The following is a 17,644-nucleotide window of genomic DNA, read 5'->3' as shown; positions in this document are numbered from 1 at the left end:
TCATAACAGTAGAAATGTAGAAGGAACTTTTTCAAAAACTTCATAAAGATATCCTAATTTCAAACAAATTTAGGTCAGTAATTAATTACTAAGCTTATAGATGTGTTTTGTGTTCCCACTATGGTCTGCTGTGAATGTCTTAGTGTAGTGATTGATGTTCCTGACTGGCTTTTCATGGGCTTCCCAGATTTCTGCATGTACGATGGGGTACCCAAAAGAAACCAAACTAATTTTTTTGTGGGCAGAGCTTTTGTAGTACTGCGTTTTGCCGCTATGAGCGCATAGAGCTAACATTCCTGAGTCGATAAGCTGACTACCGTTGCTTCAGAAGGTAAGGACTAGTTTCAGCAGAGTTTATAGTGACAACTGTTTTGTGTGATCGTCGTTTTTGCAATGGCTGATTTTCGTGAACAGCGTGCGGCGGTGAAATTCTGCTTTTTGCTCGGGAAAAGTGGAGCAGAAACTCTTGAAATGTTAAAAACGGCGTACAAGGATGATGCTATGGGGAAAACTCAAGTGTTTGAGTGGTTTTCCCGTTTCAAAAATGGTGAAATGTCAATTGATGACAAACCTCGTTCTGGTCGTCCTTCCACGGCCCGAACACATGAAAATGTTGAAAAAATTCGTGAAATCATCAAGGAAGATCGACGACGGACCATTGAAGAAATTGTGGAGCTGTGAGGAGTGACTTGGAGCTCAGTTCAGCGAATTTTGACAGAAGATTTGGGAATGAAAAGGGTGGCTGCGAAATTCGTGCCACGACTGCTGACTGCTGAACAAAAACAAGGTCGCGTGGAAGCATGTTGTGCTTTGAAAGAAGAGTCCCGAAATGATCAAAACTTTTTTTTGTTTCCTCGAATGAAAAGAGACATTAAAGGAAAGCGTTTTGCTGATGTTGCTGAGGTGAAGGAAAAAACGACGGAGGCGCTGACAAGCATCTCAAAAGATGAATTTAGACAATGTTTTGAAAAATGGAATAAAAGACTAGACAAGTGTATTAGTGTAAGTGGAGAGTACTTTGAAGGGGATTGAAGGTTTGTGCTTAAAATTTGAATAAATAAGTTTAAAAAAAAATAAGTTCGGTTTCTTTTGGGTACCCCCTCATAAAGCAGGGAAGTATGCTAAAATAGTGTGTGACTCTCTCCTCTTTCACCTTTATCACTTGCTATTATTCATAATAGTTCTGCTGTTTCTTATCAGTACTATACAACCTTTGCAGCTGACATAGCGTTGTCAAATAAATGAATGAACAATAAAATAATTATGGCCTGAGTACTTCTAGAATTTCTTTAACACTGTACAACACCATGACATACAAGAGGAAGAAAACTAATGGAACAGGACAGGTGGTGTGCTAGCTTGGAACACGATACTTGCTTCGGGAAAACTGTCTTCGTCTTGTCGCTGACAGCCTCTATGTAGATGTTGCCTCTCTCAATGGCATCCTGTACTCTAGCCCCCAGCTCCTTGTTGTTAAAGTTGAGGCACAGGTTTATGTCCTCGTCATACACCCGTGCAATGAATGCATCTGATTTATCCACACAAGGACACTGTTTCCATGCCATAAACTCCTTGTGCACATTAGGGTCAACCTGTTGCACATGACATCATTACAATCAAGATCTTATCTTGCACTGATTTACTGTCCGATATAGTGAACAGGTTAACACAATGGTAACATACGTGACTTGTATTCTGTTACTCTTCCATCTCTCAACTGCATGTTGCATGTGCCACCTATGTTATCATTCCTTCATTTAATCATCCAAAATATTTATTGCAGAGCACAAATGATAGAACTGTAAATTTAAATAATTATAAACTAAACTATTATTTTCTTCCAGTTTTGTATGGTTATGAGGGATGATCTGTCCTTAAAGAACTATGATTATTTGGAACCACTGTGCTAGAGAACATATCCATGAAGAGTTATCCATTTTGGGAATTGGAAAAAATTATGTAACACAATTATTTATACTTATTTTTCTATTTGTTATGTTATGGTATTGTCCTTGTCCAACTTGGACAAGACTAATGGACAGCTTAATAGGCACTTTTGTATCTTCATAAGTTATGCCTGAAGATCTACTTCCTAACAACGGCACTGAATTGGATTTGAGTAAGTTGTGTGAATCTTCTCACGCTCTGACTGTACCACTTAATGGAAACTTAAGACAGACTGGCCACCTAACTGGCCCTAAATTTCTGTCTTGTCCTACTTTGTAGCAGTAATTGCTGTTCAAACACCAGAATCCTGAGCTTAGAACTACTGAACTGGTAACTCTGTTGATGAATATTTATTGTCTAAACACGATTCATCCATGTAAAGGTTTTGTAAAGTTGACAATATTGATGTATATATGTGGATGTATTTTTGAGTAGTCTCATGTGAAACCACTGTGTTTTCTTGTGTGAAAACTTCAGTTGTACTATATATATATATATATGTGTGTGTGTTTTTTTATTATTATTATTTTTTATATGACATATTCCAAATCCTACAGTCGTTTTGACTAACTTGGGAACAAGGGAATGCAATGCAATGTAATGTAGGAAGAAAAATTAATTTTGTTGCTTAATTTAAAGTTCTTTTCTAGAATAACATGTTTTAAATTAAATAACCATGGAGTGTAGAAGCTTCATTTGCTGCCAGGTATAAAAGTAAAGTAAAGGTATCCCTGTAACAGGCTGTGGAGGCCCATAGGGTTGTGAGATGTTGAGGTTCCCACATTTTCTAGACAATCGGCTCATAGATGGCAGCAAGGTTGTCACCCATACATGCTGGCCGCCCTTTACCCCCAAGAATATTCCTGGTACTCATTTCTGTTAGAGGCTGAGTCGACCCCAGGGTCATAGTGCAGCTGGAAGGATTAGATCAATTGAAAAAATCCAATGACCTCATCAGGACTTGAACCTGCGACCTTCCGGCTTGTAGCATAGTGCTTCAGCCAACTACACTACTGCATGCAGTGAAGCTAATTGCTACATATACATAAACTGACGTCACACACAGAGAAATCTGTCAACTGGAAAGATGTCCACTGAGAATCTGTATGTTAATTCTTATTAGTGATGGTTACCTATCTCATGAAGTACACTCACCTCACATCCTTCTTTGTTATCAAGAGATTCTGGCATTGGAGGCCTCTGTTCTTTAACTGGTGACTCGGGAGGGGAGTTCTCTCGGCCATACTTGAGGTTGAAATGAGATGGTGATCGCCGATGCTTTCTGATGAACAAACCAACTCCTGCAACACCATATTTCGTTGAATCAGGAAACTTGATTTTCCAGTTTCTTTCAGTCTTACTTGTGCAATTATTAATATTTTGTTATACAAAGTTTCAGCCTTTTAAACTATATATAACTTGTACATGCTTTGATTTGTATCATCTTTCTGTCTGCCAGACTGTCATAAATTGAGTCTTTTTGGGTTTCTATAAATAAATATAAGTCAAGTTCATAGGGCATAATTTGTCACAATTGAAAAGGCTTTTTCCATTAGTAATATTCCCACTTCCACCAGCTGATATTTTGGCTGGAATAATTCAGAGAGATGATCTTCAGTCTCACAGAATAACCAAAGGCACCATTTGATAAGCTTTTCTTTCATAAAAATCAGAAACATTGGCTTATGAAGATCAGAACAGAGCAGAAATTAATAAATTATGGAAGGATTTAGAAATATACAATAATAAGCTTGTTTATGCATTTAGCTGCATAAAATAAAAGTAGTTTTAAATTCTCCTCACAGATGGTGGTGGTATTTGGTTTTTGGCTGTATCTTAGAGTTGCTCATGCATATTTTGGTGGCAGTGAAATATCTGCTTCATCCAATGTGGATTTTTTTAAGAAATAATGCCAGCCTTGGAATATTTTTCTGTACCCAAAATCCTCAGCCTTAGTGGGTTAGTTTCATTACATCTTGTCTTTACAGTGCCACACAATATCTTTATGTTATTCAGTTGGTTGGTCCATGTATTGTCACAGTCTTCTGCTAGCACATTTGCTTATTAACAATACCAGAATGTGAAGAAACGATCAAAGGGAACAAAGTAAACTTGCTATAGCAAATCCCTTACAGTCAGAAGCTGGCCTTTGCTTTAACAGTCATAATCCTCTCTACAATCTGATTGTGAAGTGATTTTACCTGACACTGTAGAATCATCCTTGGGTCTGTTACTTTGAGGGTCAATCTGAGGGTGCAAGTGGGGATTAGGGCGGCTGGGGGTAGAAGTAAGTACCAGAGTCTTGAGAGCTGCCACCTCTGCAGTGAGTACCTCAACCTTCATTTGGCTTTCTTTCAGGGCGCGTTCTGCTGTAGCTTGTCGCACGTTGGCTTCACGCACCATGTTGTGAGCCTCCTGCAAACAGTATGCAGTAATTAGGGCAGATCACCTTAGACATTCTTAGCACCCATAGTCAACATACTGTGGCAGTTGAACACATGGATGCAGCCGCTGCTAAGCAACAGCACTGTAAACATGTTTCTGCGGAAACAGACACTGACACAACAATACAGGATGCACTGTTTTGATTCCTTTACTACCCAAATATTGTTTTTAACAAAATCATTACCTTATAAAGAAGTATATCCAAAAATTAATAGATCAGCCTGTGTAATTTGCAGTACTTCTAGCTCATACATTACTCTCCTGTGAGCTAAAATTCTTAAAAACTTATACCAGGAAATGAAGAAAAACACATTTCAATGTCAACTCAGATAATCTGTTATACATAGGTGAAATATGACCATTGACTGAATATTTAGTGAAAGTGATTATCTGAGATGTTTTTAGATGGCAAAGGGAAACAGAAGTGAATCATTATGGATAAAATTAAAGTTTTTTTTATTGCTGGTGGGTGGGACTAAGTCCCTTGTACTGTGGCCACTTCTGGCCTATTGTACCAGCCCCAGATGATAGGTGAGGGTGATTGTGGAGCAATTGGTGGAATGAAGATTGGCAGGGGAAACCAAAGTACTCAGAGACAACCTGCCCTAGTGCCACTTATTCCACCACAAATCCCACTTGGCCAGACCCAGGATCGAATCTGGGCCGCCATGGTGGGAAGCCAGCAACTAACCGCTTGAGCTATGGTACGGCCTCAAATGAAAGTTACTTCAGCAGTTACAGGAATCCTAGATAATAGAACACTGAGATGATGTGGCCATATTGCATGAAAGCGGAAAGATTACTAGAAAGTATGTTGTACTGGTCATGACAGGGGACAAGTAGAATGGGAGGCAGAAACCATGCTGGACAGTGTAGACTGGAAGATGGAAAAACCGCAAAGGATAATGCCAAGGAGAAGGGTAGGAACTTCTTTGTAATGCTGGATTTATGTCATCAGTGTCTGATGAAAATTCTGTTATCCTTTCATAACTGAATCTGTTCTTAGGATTACTGGGTTTAAGGACCTCATCTAGCATTCCTAAGAGATAACTGTGTTTCAGAAACTGGATCTGTATCTGTCCTCAGGTGAAAAGTTTGGGAGACGCGTACTCTGTTGGGTCTCTTGGTATTAATTTGTCAGTGGCCCCAGGAACTGAGGTAGTTTCATTCACTGCACTTGGTGAGGATGGGCCAGTTATATACTGTGACATGTAGACCCATTGCTACACAACAACCCATAAACAGCAACAGGGGAATGGTGTTTTCTGTGTGGTCTGTGCTGAGGCTGTATAATAAGAGGAATTCTTGAGACAGCAATTAGACTAGGAGGAGGTTGGTGTGAGATGGCTGCCAACCTGTGAGGACATGAGCTTGGGAGCAAGGGAATATCCACTGGTGAAGACACAGCAGTCTGAGAAGACTTAAGTGTGTGAATTAGCAATAGCGCTATAAGTACTTATAGTTAAATCAGTATATGTTCAGTAAATCCAATTACCAGTCCAAACGCTGTCTACAGTTACTTCCTATACATGACAATATCTTCATTACCAACTGACTGGGATACATGCCCCTATATATGAGTACCTTAGCATGGAGGTTAACTTCCACTCATTCTTAACCTTGGAACTAGGTGGAAATGGCAAGCTTCATACCTGACCACTTTACCCCTGTGGAAAGAGCCCTTTGCTTTGCTTAATTAAGCACCACACTGTGAAAACATATGGGGAAGTGGAGGTATAGCTCTACCTGTCTTGACCTCAGCACTAGCTGGAGGTGAATGGTCAGCGTTACCCACAGGGAAAGAGACTCTGGTACCTATTGGATAGGCTGGATGGGCTCCAGAGCCGGTCTGGACACTGGAACAGAAAAATCTCTTGCCCCTGCTGGGTATCGAACCCTAGCCATCCAGCTTGTAGCCTGTCCCTATACCAACTAAGCTATCCAGCCTGAAGAGCTCTCAGTACCCCCTTCTTATTCCTCATGGTGACCATTACAACCTAGTTTTTCATAATCTTTCCTCCTCCATTCATTGGATGAAAGTGTTAAGTGGCCTCAAAGGCATTCTCAGATAGTGAGGAACAACTCTGGTTGCTCAGTAGAAAGACAGTTTACTGACTTGTGTTAAATCATAATGTATTTAAGATAGAGAGTGCTGGTGAAGAAGTCAGACATACTCTCTGTCCCATGTTTCACTATTCAGGAACATGGTGGCCATGGATTATTCTTGCAGATGGTGTATATCTGCAGTAAGTCTGTTTTCCACAGTGTGCACTATCTGGATCCAGCAGTATGGTCCTCTCACCTGAAACAGACTGGCAGTGAGCTCTTCAAGTTCTGCTTCCACCTCCTCCCGAACACGACTTAGTCGATTCACCTCCTCATCCCTGAGTCTCAGCTCTTGGTGAGCTTTGTTGAGTTCTTCCTGGAGGCGAGCAAAAGCCTGTTCTTTAACACCCGCCACTGTGCGGCCCCAGTCAGCTGCCAGGTGGTCTTCACCCTCATCCTGCTGTCTCCTACAAGAGTACTGCTCTTTACCACCACCATCATGTATCAGCGCCCCATTACAGCACAGAGCAGGGCTCTCAGTCACATCTCCATTTGTCCTTAGATAATCCTCTTCTGTCCCCCTAGTACAGCTGCCATTCAGACTGCAGAACAATGCAAACATTATTTCAGAATATTTTCTCAGAAAACAAGGAAGGAGGACATGCTTCTGAGGTTTCATTATGCAGTTAACCAGCCCCAGTATATGTACTGAAGGGAGGACTCATAATAAAGCTGAGGAATGACCTGAAGTGGGACAAATGAGATTCCTAAAAAAGTAAGTGAAGAACAAGACAAGCGTATGGTTTCTTGCTTGGTTTTTTCTTCAGCACTGAAGATGTAGGTGGTGTGTTCCTTTGAAATGCTCATTGTCTTTCAACAGACTATATGGCATTATATCCCAGAGGGTAGAACTCTTCATAACCACTGTTGTGAGAACCTCAACTCCCGCATAGCATGATCTACAAATTGGGAAGACTGTCAGAAATGGAAGGGACATGTTCAGCTGATGCCAGCAGATTCCCCCCCTAGAGGCTTCTATAGGCCAAGGATAATATGGAAGGACCAGTAGTGTGAATATAAGGAGAATATTCTGTTACTGATGTACACACAATGCATGATATACATTTTTCACAGGACAGTTATGCTCTTCCAAAATTATGTTAGAAGGCATGTCATACATCAGTATGAATCCTTGTAGAAGAATACCTCAAGATGTTTTATGCAGTGTGCTATACGTTGAATTCCATGATGATCCTTCTATGAAAGACCGGGAAACAGACATTAATTTTTGTTGTTTCTAAGTAAATAATTGACAGTTCTTTCAAGCAGATTACTAGATTATGGGCAGAGAGGCTTAGACGTATTTCTTTAATCTGTACATGTATGTTTAACATTGCTGTGTCATCAGTGCAGGATAACAGTGAATGATAAACTGTAAATAATTCTGAAGAGGTGAACATTCCTGTTTTGGATTATTATCTGAACATCTGCCTTGGAAAAACATATGAGAATCTCAAGAAAGGAATCTCTACCATATCAGATGGTTTTGGGACCAGATCTGAATCCAGGGCTGTCAGATTAACCTAAACAAGAGTGTTAATCGCTGAACTATATTGCACCCAAAAGTAGCTTTTTGCACATTCTGCAGTTATTATATCAAGGAATAGTGATGGAATGGCCTTGTAGCACATGTGGAATACACACACACTCTGATGCAGTGAAAGTAATTTACCTTCAAAATGTTCATACAGATTATTTCATTTGGTTTTGTTATTAAAACATACCGAAATGCATTTCCTCTTGCACCAAATTCATTTTGGAATCTTCAGATTCCAGCACTCTGCTTTTTTAAGGTTTATTTTGTACATTCGCCTTTAGTTTAATGAAAATGAACAAAATTGATGACATATGCAACTGTACATTCTGTCTTACAATATAAATAAAGGAAAGTAATTGTGACAAGTTTGAAAAGAATCAGGGCTGTATGGTTGCTGTACAGAAAATTTGAATTAACTGTGACATTTATCATGTTCAGTGATGAAGAAATTTCAAATAACTGGCAAAATTCTACTGACATTGCAGTGTACTGGCTTTTGAAAGATTTATCAGAATTATCAAAACATGGGAAATATACTTTGCTCTCACTAAGATAGTTATTCTATAAATTTGTCCTAATTTTCTTTGCAGTTTAGGAAAATATGTTCTTTGAAGGCCTTCACATCTTTCCTGTTTGAATGTCTAGCATTTTCATGGAACATTTCTATCCGTTTTATACAGTGATACATGAAAGTTATGTTCTAACTGAAGTTACAGCATAGACAGGAGATTTATGAGCTTTTTGCAAACAAACAAACAAACAAACAAACTTGACATGTACATCTAATTTGATGTTACTAAATACCTGGGTGCTTTGCTGGCAGTGGAATCAGTCTTGTCTTGTAGTTTCTTGGGTGCTGAATGATTGCTGTCTCCATTAGTCACTATGAAATCACCATGAGGATCCTCCACTTTCAATGACTTTGAGATCCCGTTAAAAATCGTTTTACCAGGCCTATCACCATGATAGGTCTCCTTATTTCCATTTGTCAACGTAACAGTTTTCGTGAGACGACCATGATTCTGTTGTTGCTGGTTTGCTTCACCGACTTCTCCTTCAACCTCTTTGTCAGTGGTGATGATGTCGCCCTGCTGTGGCAAGGGTAGACCACTCTCTGGCTTTATGGCCTCTGTCGTCATGGGGTCCACATTTGTTGTTACCTTCATGGTGTCCCTCGAAATCCAGATTGCATTGTTTGGTGGTACCAGCTCGTAAGCATAGCTGCCAGCAGAACCTACAAATAAATGAAAACAAAACATAAGGACCTCTTAATCTCTGAATCAGTCCCACCATATTTCATTAGGTGTGATGTTTTTCTGCAGCAGTGCTGTGAATAGCCTTTCGTTTTGTCTCATTTCCTATGACCTAAAAAGTTCAACATTGATTCTTCTCCAGAGTTGAGGCTTCACTTCTGTCATGATCCCGTCAGTAAGACCTACAGTTTTAACCATAGGAACTGCTAGAAAGTACCTCATTCTAAAGTGTGTCTAAAACATGTTTGAAGGTACATCATGCCTTGAGTAGACAACCTTATGGAAGAAGAGTGCTGAATGTTCAGTGAGACCTCTGGTATTATGATTTTGGTTCATATTGTATGAAAATACTCCTATAATCTAGTAACTTTCTAAGTATGATATAATGATCAGTATCACTGTCTGATGATCAAGCACTCTCAGTAATATTTTAGATACAGTATACAAGCGAGAAGAACTCCGTGGCCTGTAGTCCGCAAGTAAACTATACCGACCGAGTGACCACCGCTTGTCAGCGAAGTTAGTGCCAACTTTAGCGAATAGAGGGTGTCGCGTGGTCAGCCCAACAGATCCCCATGGTCGTTAATCTCGGTTTCCTAGACCGGATCCGCCATTTCCTTGAAATAGCTCCTCAGTTATACTCACGAGACTGAGTGGACCCCGTTCCCGATCCACTGCCTCTCAGAAAATGTGGTAGCGCCGGGAATCGAACCCGGGACCCCTGGATCTGTAGCCAGGAACTCTGACTACTAGACCACAGAGGCGGTCCTAGATACTGTATAGAATGACTTGTAAAATTGCCTTTGAAATGTGTACTCTCTCAGAAGAAATCTACATTTTAAAATATAAAATTATTTTCCAAACATAAAAACCATACAAGTATTATGTTTTCTGGACATTATCCATCGTCCTGTCTTCATCTAAAAAACGCCATCCTGTTTATTTTTCAAAACACGACGATTCAGAGACTGGATTCTGTCTCCGTCTTCAAATGGAGCCTACTCAGTTAGGCTAGTCCCAATCTTCGGACCTGTTTCTAAGTGGTGACTGTAAACAGCGGCCTTTACTAGGTAACGCGCGCAAGATATAGAATGGGGTTATGCGACCTGTTTCTAAGCAACGGCTCGGCAAACATGTTACCATGGAAGCGAACACGTGCAACAATATAAAAACGGTGTTCTCTATGCAGTCCGTGCCGAGGATTTAAAAAGAAGGCAATTGGGGCATTCTTTCTGTTCACACAAATGATGGCATCGATAACGTTTCTAGCGGAAACCCGTTTGGGCTAGTTCATACTCGCACGAAGGGAGTACAACAAAAGACAGAAAATGGGCAAGCGTAAAGCGTTGTCTTTCATATTCAATTTACGAATTGCTGCAAGTGGTTAGTCCACTCTGAAGTATCAAGGCATTGCAGCATATGATTTTTAGCCTACTTTCCTTATTTTGGAAAAAAAATGAAAGATCTTCATGCTATCGTTGTGTCTGCGAATCCCTCCCTATTAACTTTTTAATGCCTAAATCAATCTTTATGAAACTTAGTGCTTTAGCCTATCTCAATGGCGTACTTCATAGTTCCCTCCAATCTGTATGTGTCTATATGTTTAGCCGTCCTATTTTTGCTAGGCAAAGGCTAGGTAAAGTGTATTCCTCCTTTCATTGCTAGGCAACGGCTCAGTAAACAACATTGCCGCGGAAACGAATACACGCAACAATAGAAGAAATGTCGAACGCGTATGCCTGTGGGTCTGCCCATGTATCCCATTAATGTTGCTAGGTAACAACTCGGTAAAGACGTTCCCGCGGGGAAGAAAAGTTGTCGGAAGCGTCGTTTTTTATGCGGTCCTTGTTGTATCAAAGGGAAAAAGGCGGTCAGTCTTTCTCAGAACTTCTTGTTCTTACTGACGTCCGATTAAAGATGTAAGCGTTACAGGGAAGAAGTCACATTTACAAATGGACATATCTCGTTCGTAACATCTATAATGTTAATATACCTGTCCCTACTGGCCACAAAATTATTCATTGAGGCGTATTACGGCGTGAAGGTATGCCTCCACGATTTATCAGAACTTGCAACTAGATGGAGATGTTGGTTTGGCGTCAGTAGGCCTATTCGAGTTGCTGTTTCGAAACAGGCCTCTCCTGAGTACGCAGCTAGAATCTAGTGGGATACCTGTTATTTCGATGGTGATGTCCGTGGTTCTGCCCACTTCCTTCAATAGCTCTTTTAAATCGATACCAAGTATCATCTGTGAATCCATTACATTCACAGTTGCCGCCCCAGTCATTCTGGATGTCGGTCCTTCATTCTGTAGTGTGTCACTCATTCATCTGGATAATCTATTAGAATAAACTTGCTCCCAAAGAACTGACACTTAATCGTGAAGGTAGGCAATAATTTCTGGCAAGAGGTAATCGCCTAATTTCCTTGGATACGACACGCATCGCATAGAAACGAAGCGTTCAACGATTCTTCTGCTGTTTCGTATGTATTCGTTTCCGCGGGAACGTATTTACTGAGCCGTGACCTAGCAACGGTACGGCGGGTACACGGAAACAGAGCAATGTGATCTCGTATGCACACTTTTGTTTTTAAAATAGGGAAAGTAGAAAATAATTTTTGGACTTGCCTGCGCATACACAAAAATGTAAAGGCCGTTACCTAGCATTGGAAGTATTGTGATTAACACTCACAAGACAACGGCGGTAACCATAGTACTGCCAATGCTAGGTAACGGCCTTTACATTTTTGTGTATGCGTAGGCAAATCTAGTTTTTTATTATTACTGAGATATGTTTCAGCACTTTTTATTAAAATTAATGTAGATAAGATAAAAGATACTTTTCTCGTATGCTTAGACCCCCTGAGGCGTATCTTACACTGACTGGATCGTGTAAAATATCGCCAAGAGGATCACATGGAGACTGCACACATAAATGACTGAAGCCAAGGCTTTCAGAACTTTTATTAGAATCTACAACCTGTTCAAAAGGCGGAATAGCGTAATCGATATAGCGAGTGGCTACGGGTTGGACGTCTGAGGGGTTGAGGTTCGAGACCTGGTAAGGTCAAGAATTTTCTCCACGTCCTACAGGCCGGCTCTGGGGCCCACCCAACCTCCTATCCAATGGGTACCGGGGCGTGAAGCTGACCACTCACCCCCAGCTAGTGCCGAGGTCAAGAAAATGTGGATCTATACATTCACTCCTCCATACGCCTTCATGGCGTAGTCTTTAATTAGTTAAGCACAGGGACAACTTTACCTTACCTTACTCCGTATTCAAAAATGAGCATTAAATGCAAACATAAACTATCCCTCCACGGTTGTCCCCCCTGGGAACCAGCGGCAGCACTTACTCATACCTCTCAAATTGCAGCGCATGCAAAACGAGGTTCGGCGGACCGTTGGAAATTTTCCAAGGTGCACACTGGTCCGCGATTTCCACACGCCTTTCACCCTTCCGTATATATACGATAATGTCACATGTTTAGGGGTGCGTGACTTACAGACGGGGCTTAGATTGATGACAGGATTTTATTGCACACTACACAGTCAACTCATAACTACAATACAGCGCTATCGCTGATCTACACACTTTACAGTTCACCGTTACACACACTAGTGTCCTCAGTCTATTATCATCTCCACTGTCCGTTTCCTAGCAACGACTTTAACATAGTAATTGTACCAGTCTCACTGTAACTGCAGCACACACGAAGTCTTCTTTGCACAGCCTAATTCCTTTCTTCTCACTCATCGACTGCCATCTCACGAGCCTCCCTCAATTCTAATTCTAGCAAAGTCAGTCAGAGTTATTTTTCGACTGGCGGTTTGCCGCCCATAGGGTTGTGAGACGTTGAGGGTCTCACATTATCTATACAATAGGCTCAAAGATGGCGGTAAGGTTGTCAGCCTTACGCGCCGGCCGCGCTTTACTCCCCAGGAAAATTATTTAATCAATTCCTGGTACTGTTAGAGGCTGAGTCGACCCCAGGGCCATAGTGCGGCTGGAAGGATTATGTCAATTTAAAAAAAAATCTAATGATCTCATCGGCACTTGAACCCGCGACCTTCCGGCTTCTAGCACAGTGCCTCAACCACGGCCTGTTACAGGGATAGCATTACTTTTTTTTGGCACTTGTTTACTGGCGGTTTGCCGCCAATCAGTTCGTGTTGGCACCAGGTCCCTTGAGACTCACGACCAGAATTTTTTTCCAACTGGACTCTTGCGGCAATAGTCCTTATGTAACATCCTCTCTAATGAGAAGATTGGTTTGTCTTCTACGAATATGCCTGGTTTTCGTCAAGCGTATATCTAATTCTAGATGGCCTGTAATCCTCGTTATATAGCTTCGGGTCGGTCCCAACAGAAAACACTTGTTTTCTGACAATTCTTTTATTTTTATAGAGGTATGTTTATCTCGCCGTTGCATAGAAACGGCAGCTCTTCTATTGTTGCTTGCATATTCGTTGACTCGGAAATGTGTTTACCGAGTCGTCTAGCAATAGACGTCTGCTGTTTTTTTTTTTCGCATAACCGGGATAGCTCAGTTGCTATAGCAAATAAGCTACAGGCTGGACGGCCGAGAAGTGGGGGTTCGATTTCCGGCAGGGGTAAGACATTCTCCATAAAGTCACGACCAGCTCTGGGGCCCACCCGGCCTCCTATACAATAAGTATGGAGGGCTGTTTGCAGGGCCATGAAGCTGACTACATCTAGTGTCGAGGTTAAGAGCGGTGGAGCTATACCTGTATTCCCCCATACGACTTCATGACGTGGCGCTTAATTAATTAAACCCAGGGATGACTTCGCCTTGTCGGTCGTTTTGCGACGAACCATTTTGAGGAACTGTATAAAATTCTGTCTGAGCTGCAGGTGAAGGTCCCGGCGTACTATACCGAAGTAATACTAAAATTATGATAACAAATTTCTGTTTTCAATTGAGATCAAGATGAAACGTGCGGACAGACATTATACGTTCATTCGATGCACTTCGACCGCAGAACACTTTATGAAACTAGAACTGCTTAGAAGAGTTCTACGAGGGAGAGTCAGTACATCTATCAAAAATGTAAGTAAAACAGCTGTAACGGACGTAATAGAGTTTCTACGTTCACTGCTAGATAGCAGCACAGTCTAGGCAGTAGACTCGCATGAGCGTGTTCAGATACTAGTTTTAGTAGTCGTATCTTCTGGGATAGCTATAACGCCATGTAGTCCGTTGAAAGTCAGTCGACGTTTCGGTGGAACATGTCGCCACCATCTACAGGCTCGACGAAAGAACTCTTCATAACGACTGCTGTGAGAATATGAAATCCCACGAAACCACGTACTTGCATAATGGCGTTACGAGTCCCTTGAAGTAAACTTTGTGGCCGTGAGGCGGCAGCACTGTTGACGTGAGTGTCTGCATGTGTGCAGCTGTAGCGAGTGGGTGGACGGGGTGCTTTGCCCGTCGCGTAACAACCATTCACATATTTAAAGCGTGTACTGCATTTGGCTTCATCTACAGAATGTCTTAACAATCGAAACCTCTCAAGAGCAAAAACGGTTCAAGTTGTCCGTGGGAGCCGGGATAGCGACTGGCTACGGGCTGGACGATCGAGGGGTCGGGGTTCGAGTGCCGTTAAGGTCAAGAATTTTACCTTGTCCACGTTGTCCAGACCGGTTCTGGGGCCCACCCATCCTCCTATCCAATGGGTACCGGGCCTATTTCTCTGCGGGTAAAGCGACCTGGGCGTGAAGCTGACCACTCGCCAACTAGTGCCGAGGTCAAGAAAACATAAATCCACTCTACCATACGCCTTCATGGCGTAGTGCTTAATTAGTTACGCGCAGGGACAACTTTACCTTACCTTTGCGCTTTGTCGGTAGGTACTTGGGTTATCAACGATGCTGAACCAGCTGCTAAGGCTATTTATCATCTAATCACTGAAGATGATATGCATGTTGAAACTGATAGAATGGGAAATGATGAAGTCTGGCTTAAACCGTGGTACAATTACAGCATTCGTACTGCAGGCCTGAGGTCAACATAAAACCCCATGATGGACAATTTATCGTTGGCAGTAGACACAAATACCTCCCGAATTTAATTTATTTGGTTGTCTTTTAGTAAATATACCACATTTTTGACCGGACAAGTTTACTGAAGCAGTATCGCTTCTGATTTGTATTCGAAAGATGTCCGGTTCGAATCTCGGCCAGGGTACCGACTATACTGAATGAGATCTTTCATGGTTTCCTTCAGTCCCTCCAGACAAATTCCAGGCTAGGACCTTAAAACAGGCCACGACCGCTTCCTCCCACGTCCTTCAAATCCAATATAGTCTCATGTTATTGATATTGTGGTTAAATAAACTACAAACCACATTTCTGCTATTTGAAACATCTGGAAGCACATGTCGGAAGCAGTACATAGTGTAGTTCTTTAGTTTCTGAAATAATTCACGACTTATAAGTTCTTTTTTTGCAGTACTGCGACAAAGTGGCGCTGGGCGGGTTTTCTCCGAGTATTTCGGTTTACCCTGCCAATCTTCATTCCACCAAATTCTCCATCATCATCGCCCGGGACAGGCTACAATAGGCCAATCAGTGGCCGCCGTGCGAGTGGACTCAGTTGGACTCCACCCCCCACTAAGCGAATAAAAAAAAACTAACTCGTCTGTACGCATATCTCAATTCCTACTGGCGTATGAATACCGCAAGTATGTTGACAACAGAATAGTGTTCCGTTCTGATAGTAACATAATGGTCAAGAAACAACAAAACAAACTCCGTGGCTTTTAGCCCGCAAGCGAACTATACCGACCGAGCGACCGCCGCTTGTCGGCCAAGTTTTGCGTTTAGAGGGTGTCGCGTGGTCAGCCCAACGGATTTCCACGGCCGTAACATAATGGTCCGCGGCACTAACTGCCGATAATGCACCTTCGTCCCCTAGCAGATGGGGTCTACAAGTAGATTCCATTGGGGGGGGGGGGTTTAACCTCTGAGTTCCGCTTCAGAAGTGAAGTATGGCAAGAAATAGCGGGACAGTGGTTGCAGTAACATTGTGGAGGGGGAGGATGACGCATAACTAAGGACCTGTTACGATACACAGACCCCAAGTCCTTATCTCGATTAGTAGACTCGACCATTCTGTTGAAAACTGCCAGGTCTAAATCATGGACAATCATAAGCATTCATACTGCACTGCCAAAAAGATGCGTTTAATCGGATTTATTGGATTTTTGGACACCGCCCATCGTCCGGTATTCATGAAACATTAGAGAACACAGTATTTCGGAAACTGGATCTGGTTCCGTCCTCAGGTGAAGGGGGAGACACCTACTCTGTTGAGTTCCTTAGAAAGAGCTAACCTCAATCCCTGGAAGTTAGTTCTTTCTAAGGGACCGAACAGAATAGGCGTCTTCCACTTCACCTGAGGAAGGAAACAGATCCAGTTTCCGAAAAGTTGTGTTCTATGATGTTTTTAGAATACCGGATGATGGACAGAGTCCAAAAAACAGTAATTCCGAGTCTTATACATCATCGTCAAAACCCTTTAGAATCTACAAGACGCGTTTAGCTCACTCTTGCACAGTATGGACCAATTTCATAGATTGGTTGATGACGTGGAACATGTTGTCTCGTCACATGACACTGATGGGGTCCCCGAGCCGAAGTCTGGCGTCTCAGTCACATAATAGTCGTAATATTGAATTAAGATCAATCTGAAATAATGTTAACGAGAAGCTTGGAGGGGAGGCAAGTCTCGCAGTTCCTATATTCTGACCCAAAATAATTGCAATTTCGTTGCGAAAACTGTCCGGCCATTGTAGTCTATGTCTCTCCTACCAACCCTCCCTTAAAAAATGAAGAATGGAAAGATGGAGAACTCGTTTTACAAACGCATCCTTTGCTACTGTACTGATATTCATTTATTGTGAACACAAATTTGTTGTTGCAAAGCTGATTACATTCGTCCTCCAGCATTAGTTCCTCTCATAATAGTTAACAGTTTGCAGTTTATATTTTATTTGCATAATATTGTGACGTGCGGTCTCAAAGCTGCAGCCTGCCCATCTACTGGGCGGAGTCTCGCGGGGCACGGTCCCGTGGTAACACGAACTGCATCATGACTGTTAACCGCGGATGACAAAACACAACTCTTCAAGGATGTGATTCCTATCCCAGCCACCTCGCAGGAAATAAGAAAGGAGGCCAGTTCAGTTGGGACCGTCAGTCGCAATGTGACTTCGGAAAAAGAATCTCTGGTCGTGGGCCTCAAGGGCCTCGCGCCAAGACGAACTGATTGGCGGTAAACCGCCAGTCGTAAAGTAACTTTGAACGAAGCAGAGCTACGCAGAGAGGGA

At 42.0% G+C, this 17,644-nt stretch overlaps 2 protein-coding genes across 5 annotated transcripts in view; one reads left to right on the top strand and one right to left on the bottom strand.

Annotated features, from left to right (window-relative positions):
• The window catches only part of LOC111864971 (guanine nucleotide exchange factor for Rab-3A), a 119,041-nt gene that overhangs the window by 7,825 nt on the left and 93,572 nt on the right, over positions 1 to 17,644 (bottom strand). For 2 of the 3 annotated variants that reach the window (XM_023852630.2, XM_023852629.2), the window contains 5 exons: positions 8,840 to 9,269; positions 6,695 to 7,040; positions 4,149 to 4,362; positions 3,103 to 3,248; positions 1,378 to 1,592 (listed from right to left, as the gene is read on the bottom strand). In XM_023852630.2, coding sequence (XP_023708398.1) covers positions 1,378 to 1,592; positions 3,103 to 3,248; positions 4,149 to 4,362; positions 6,695 to 7,040; positions 8,840 to 9,201 — 1,283 coding nt within the window. In that variant the 5' untranslated portion in view covers positions 9,202 to 9,269. Of the gene's footprint in view, positions 1 to 1,377; positions 1,593 to 3,102; positions 3,249 to 4,148; positions 4,363 to 6,694; positions 7,041 to 8,839; positions 9,270 to 12,651; positions 12,686 to 17,644 lie in introns of those variants that run through there. The other variant, XM_023852628.2, reaches the window with a different exon arrangement.
• Positions 1 to 17,644, top strand: part of LOC111864970 (arginine--tRNA ligase, cytoplasmic) — a 146,313-nt gene that overhangs the window by 70,716 nt on the left and 57,953 nt on the right. The window contains exon 12 of one of the 2 annotated variants that reach the window (XM_023852625.2): positions 1,845 to 2,715. The exons of the other annotated variant lie outside the window; for it this stretch is intronic. The gene's annotated coding sequence lies outside the window, so the exon portion shown is untranslated. Of the gene's footprint in view, positions 1 to 1,844; positions 2,716 to 17,644 lie in introns of those variants that run through there. 2 annotated transcript variants of the gene reach the window in all.

This window comes from Cryptotermes secundus, unplaced genomic scaffold (genome assembly GCF_002891405.2).
Source record: "Cryptotermes secundus unplaced genomic scaffold, Csec_1.0 scaffold209, whole genome shotgun sequence".
Lineage (NCBI taxonomy): Eukaryota > Metazoa > Arthropoda > Insecta > Blattodea > Kalotermitidae > Cryptotermes > Cryptotermes secundus.
Note: the sequence above shows the minus strand (reverse complement) of the source record. Positions and strands in the feature narration are given on the sequence as shown.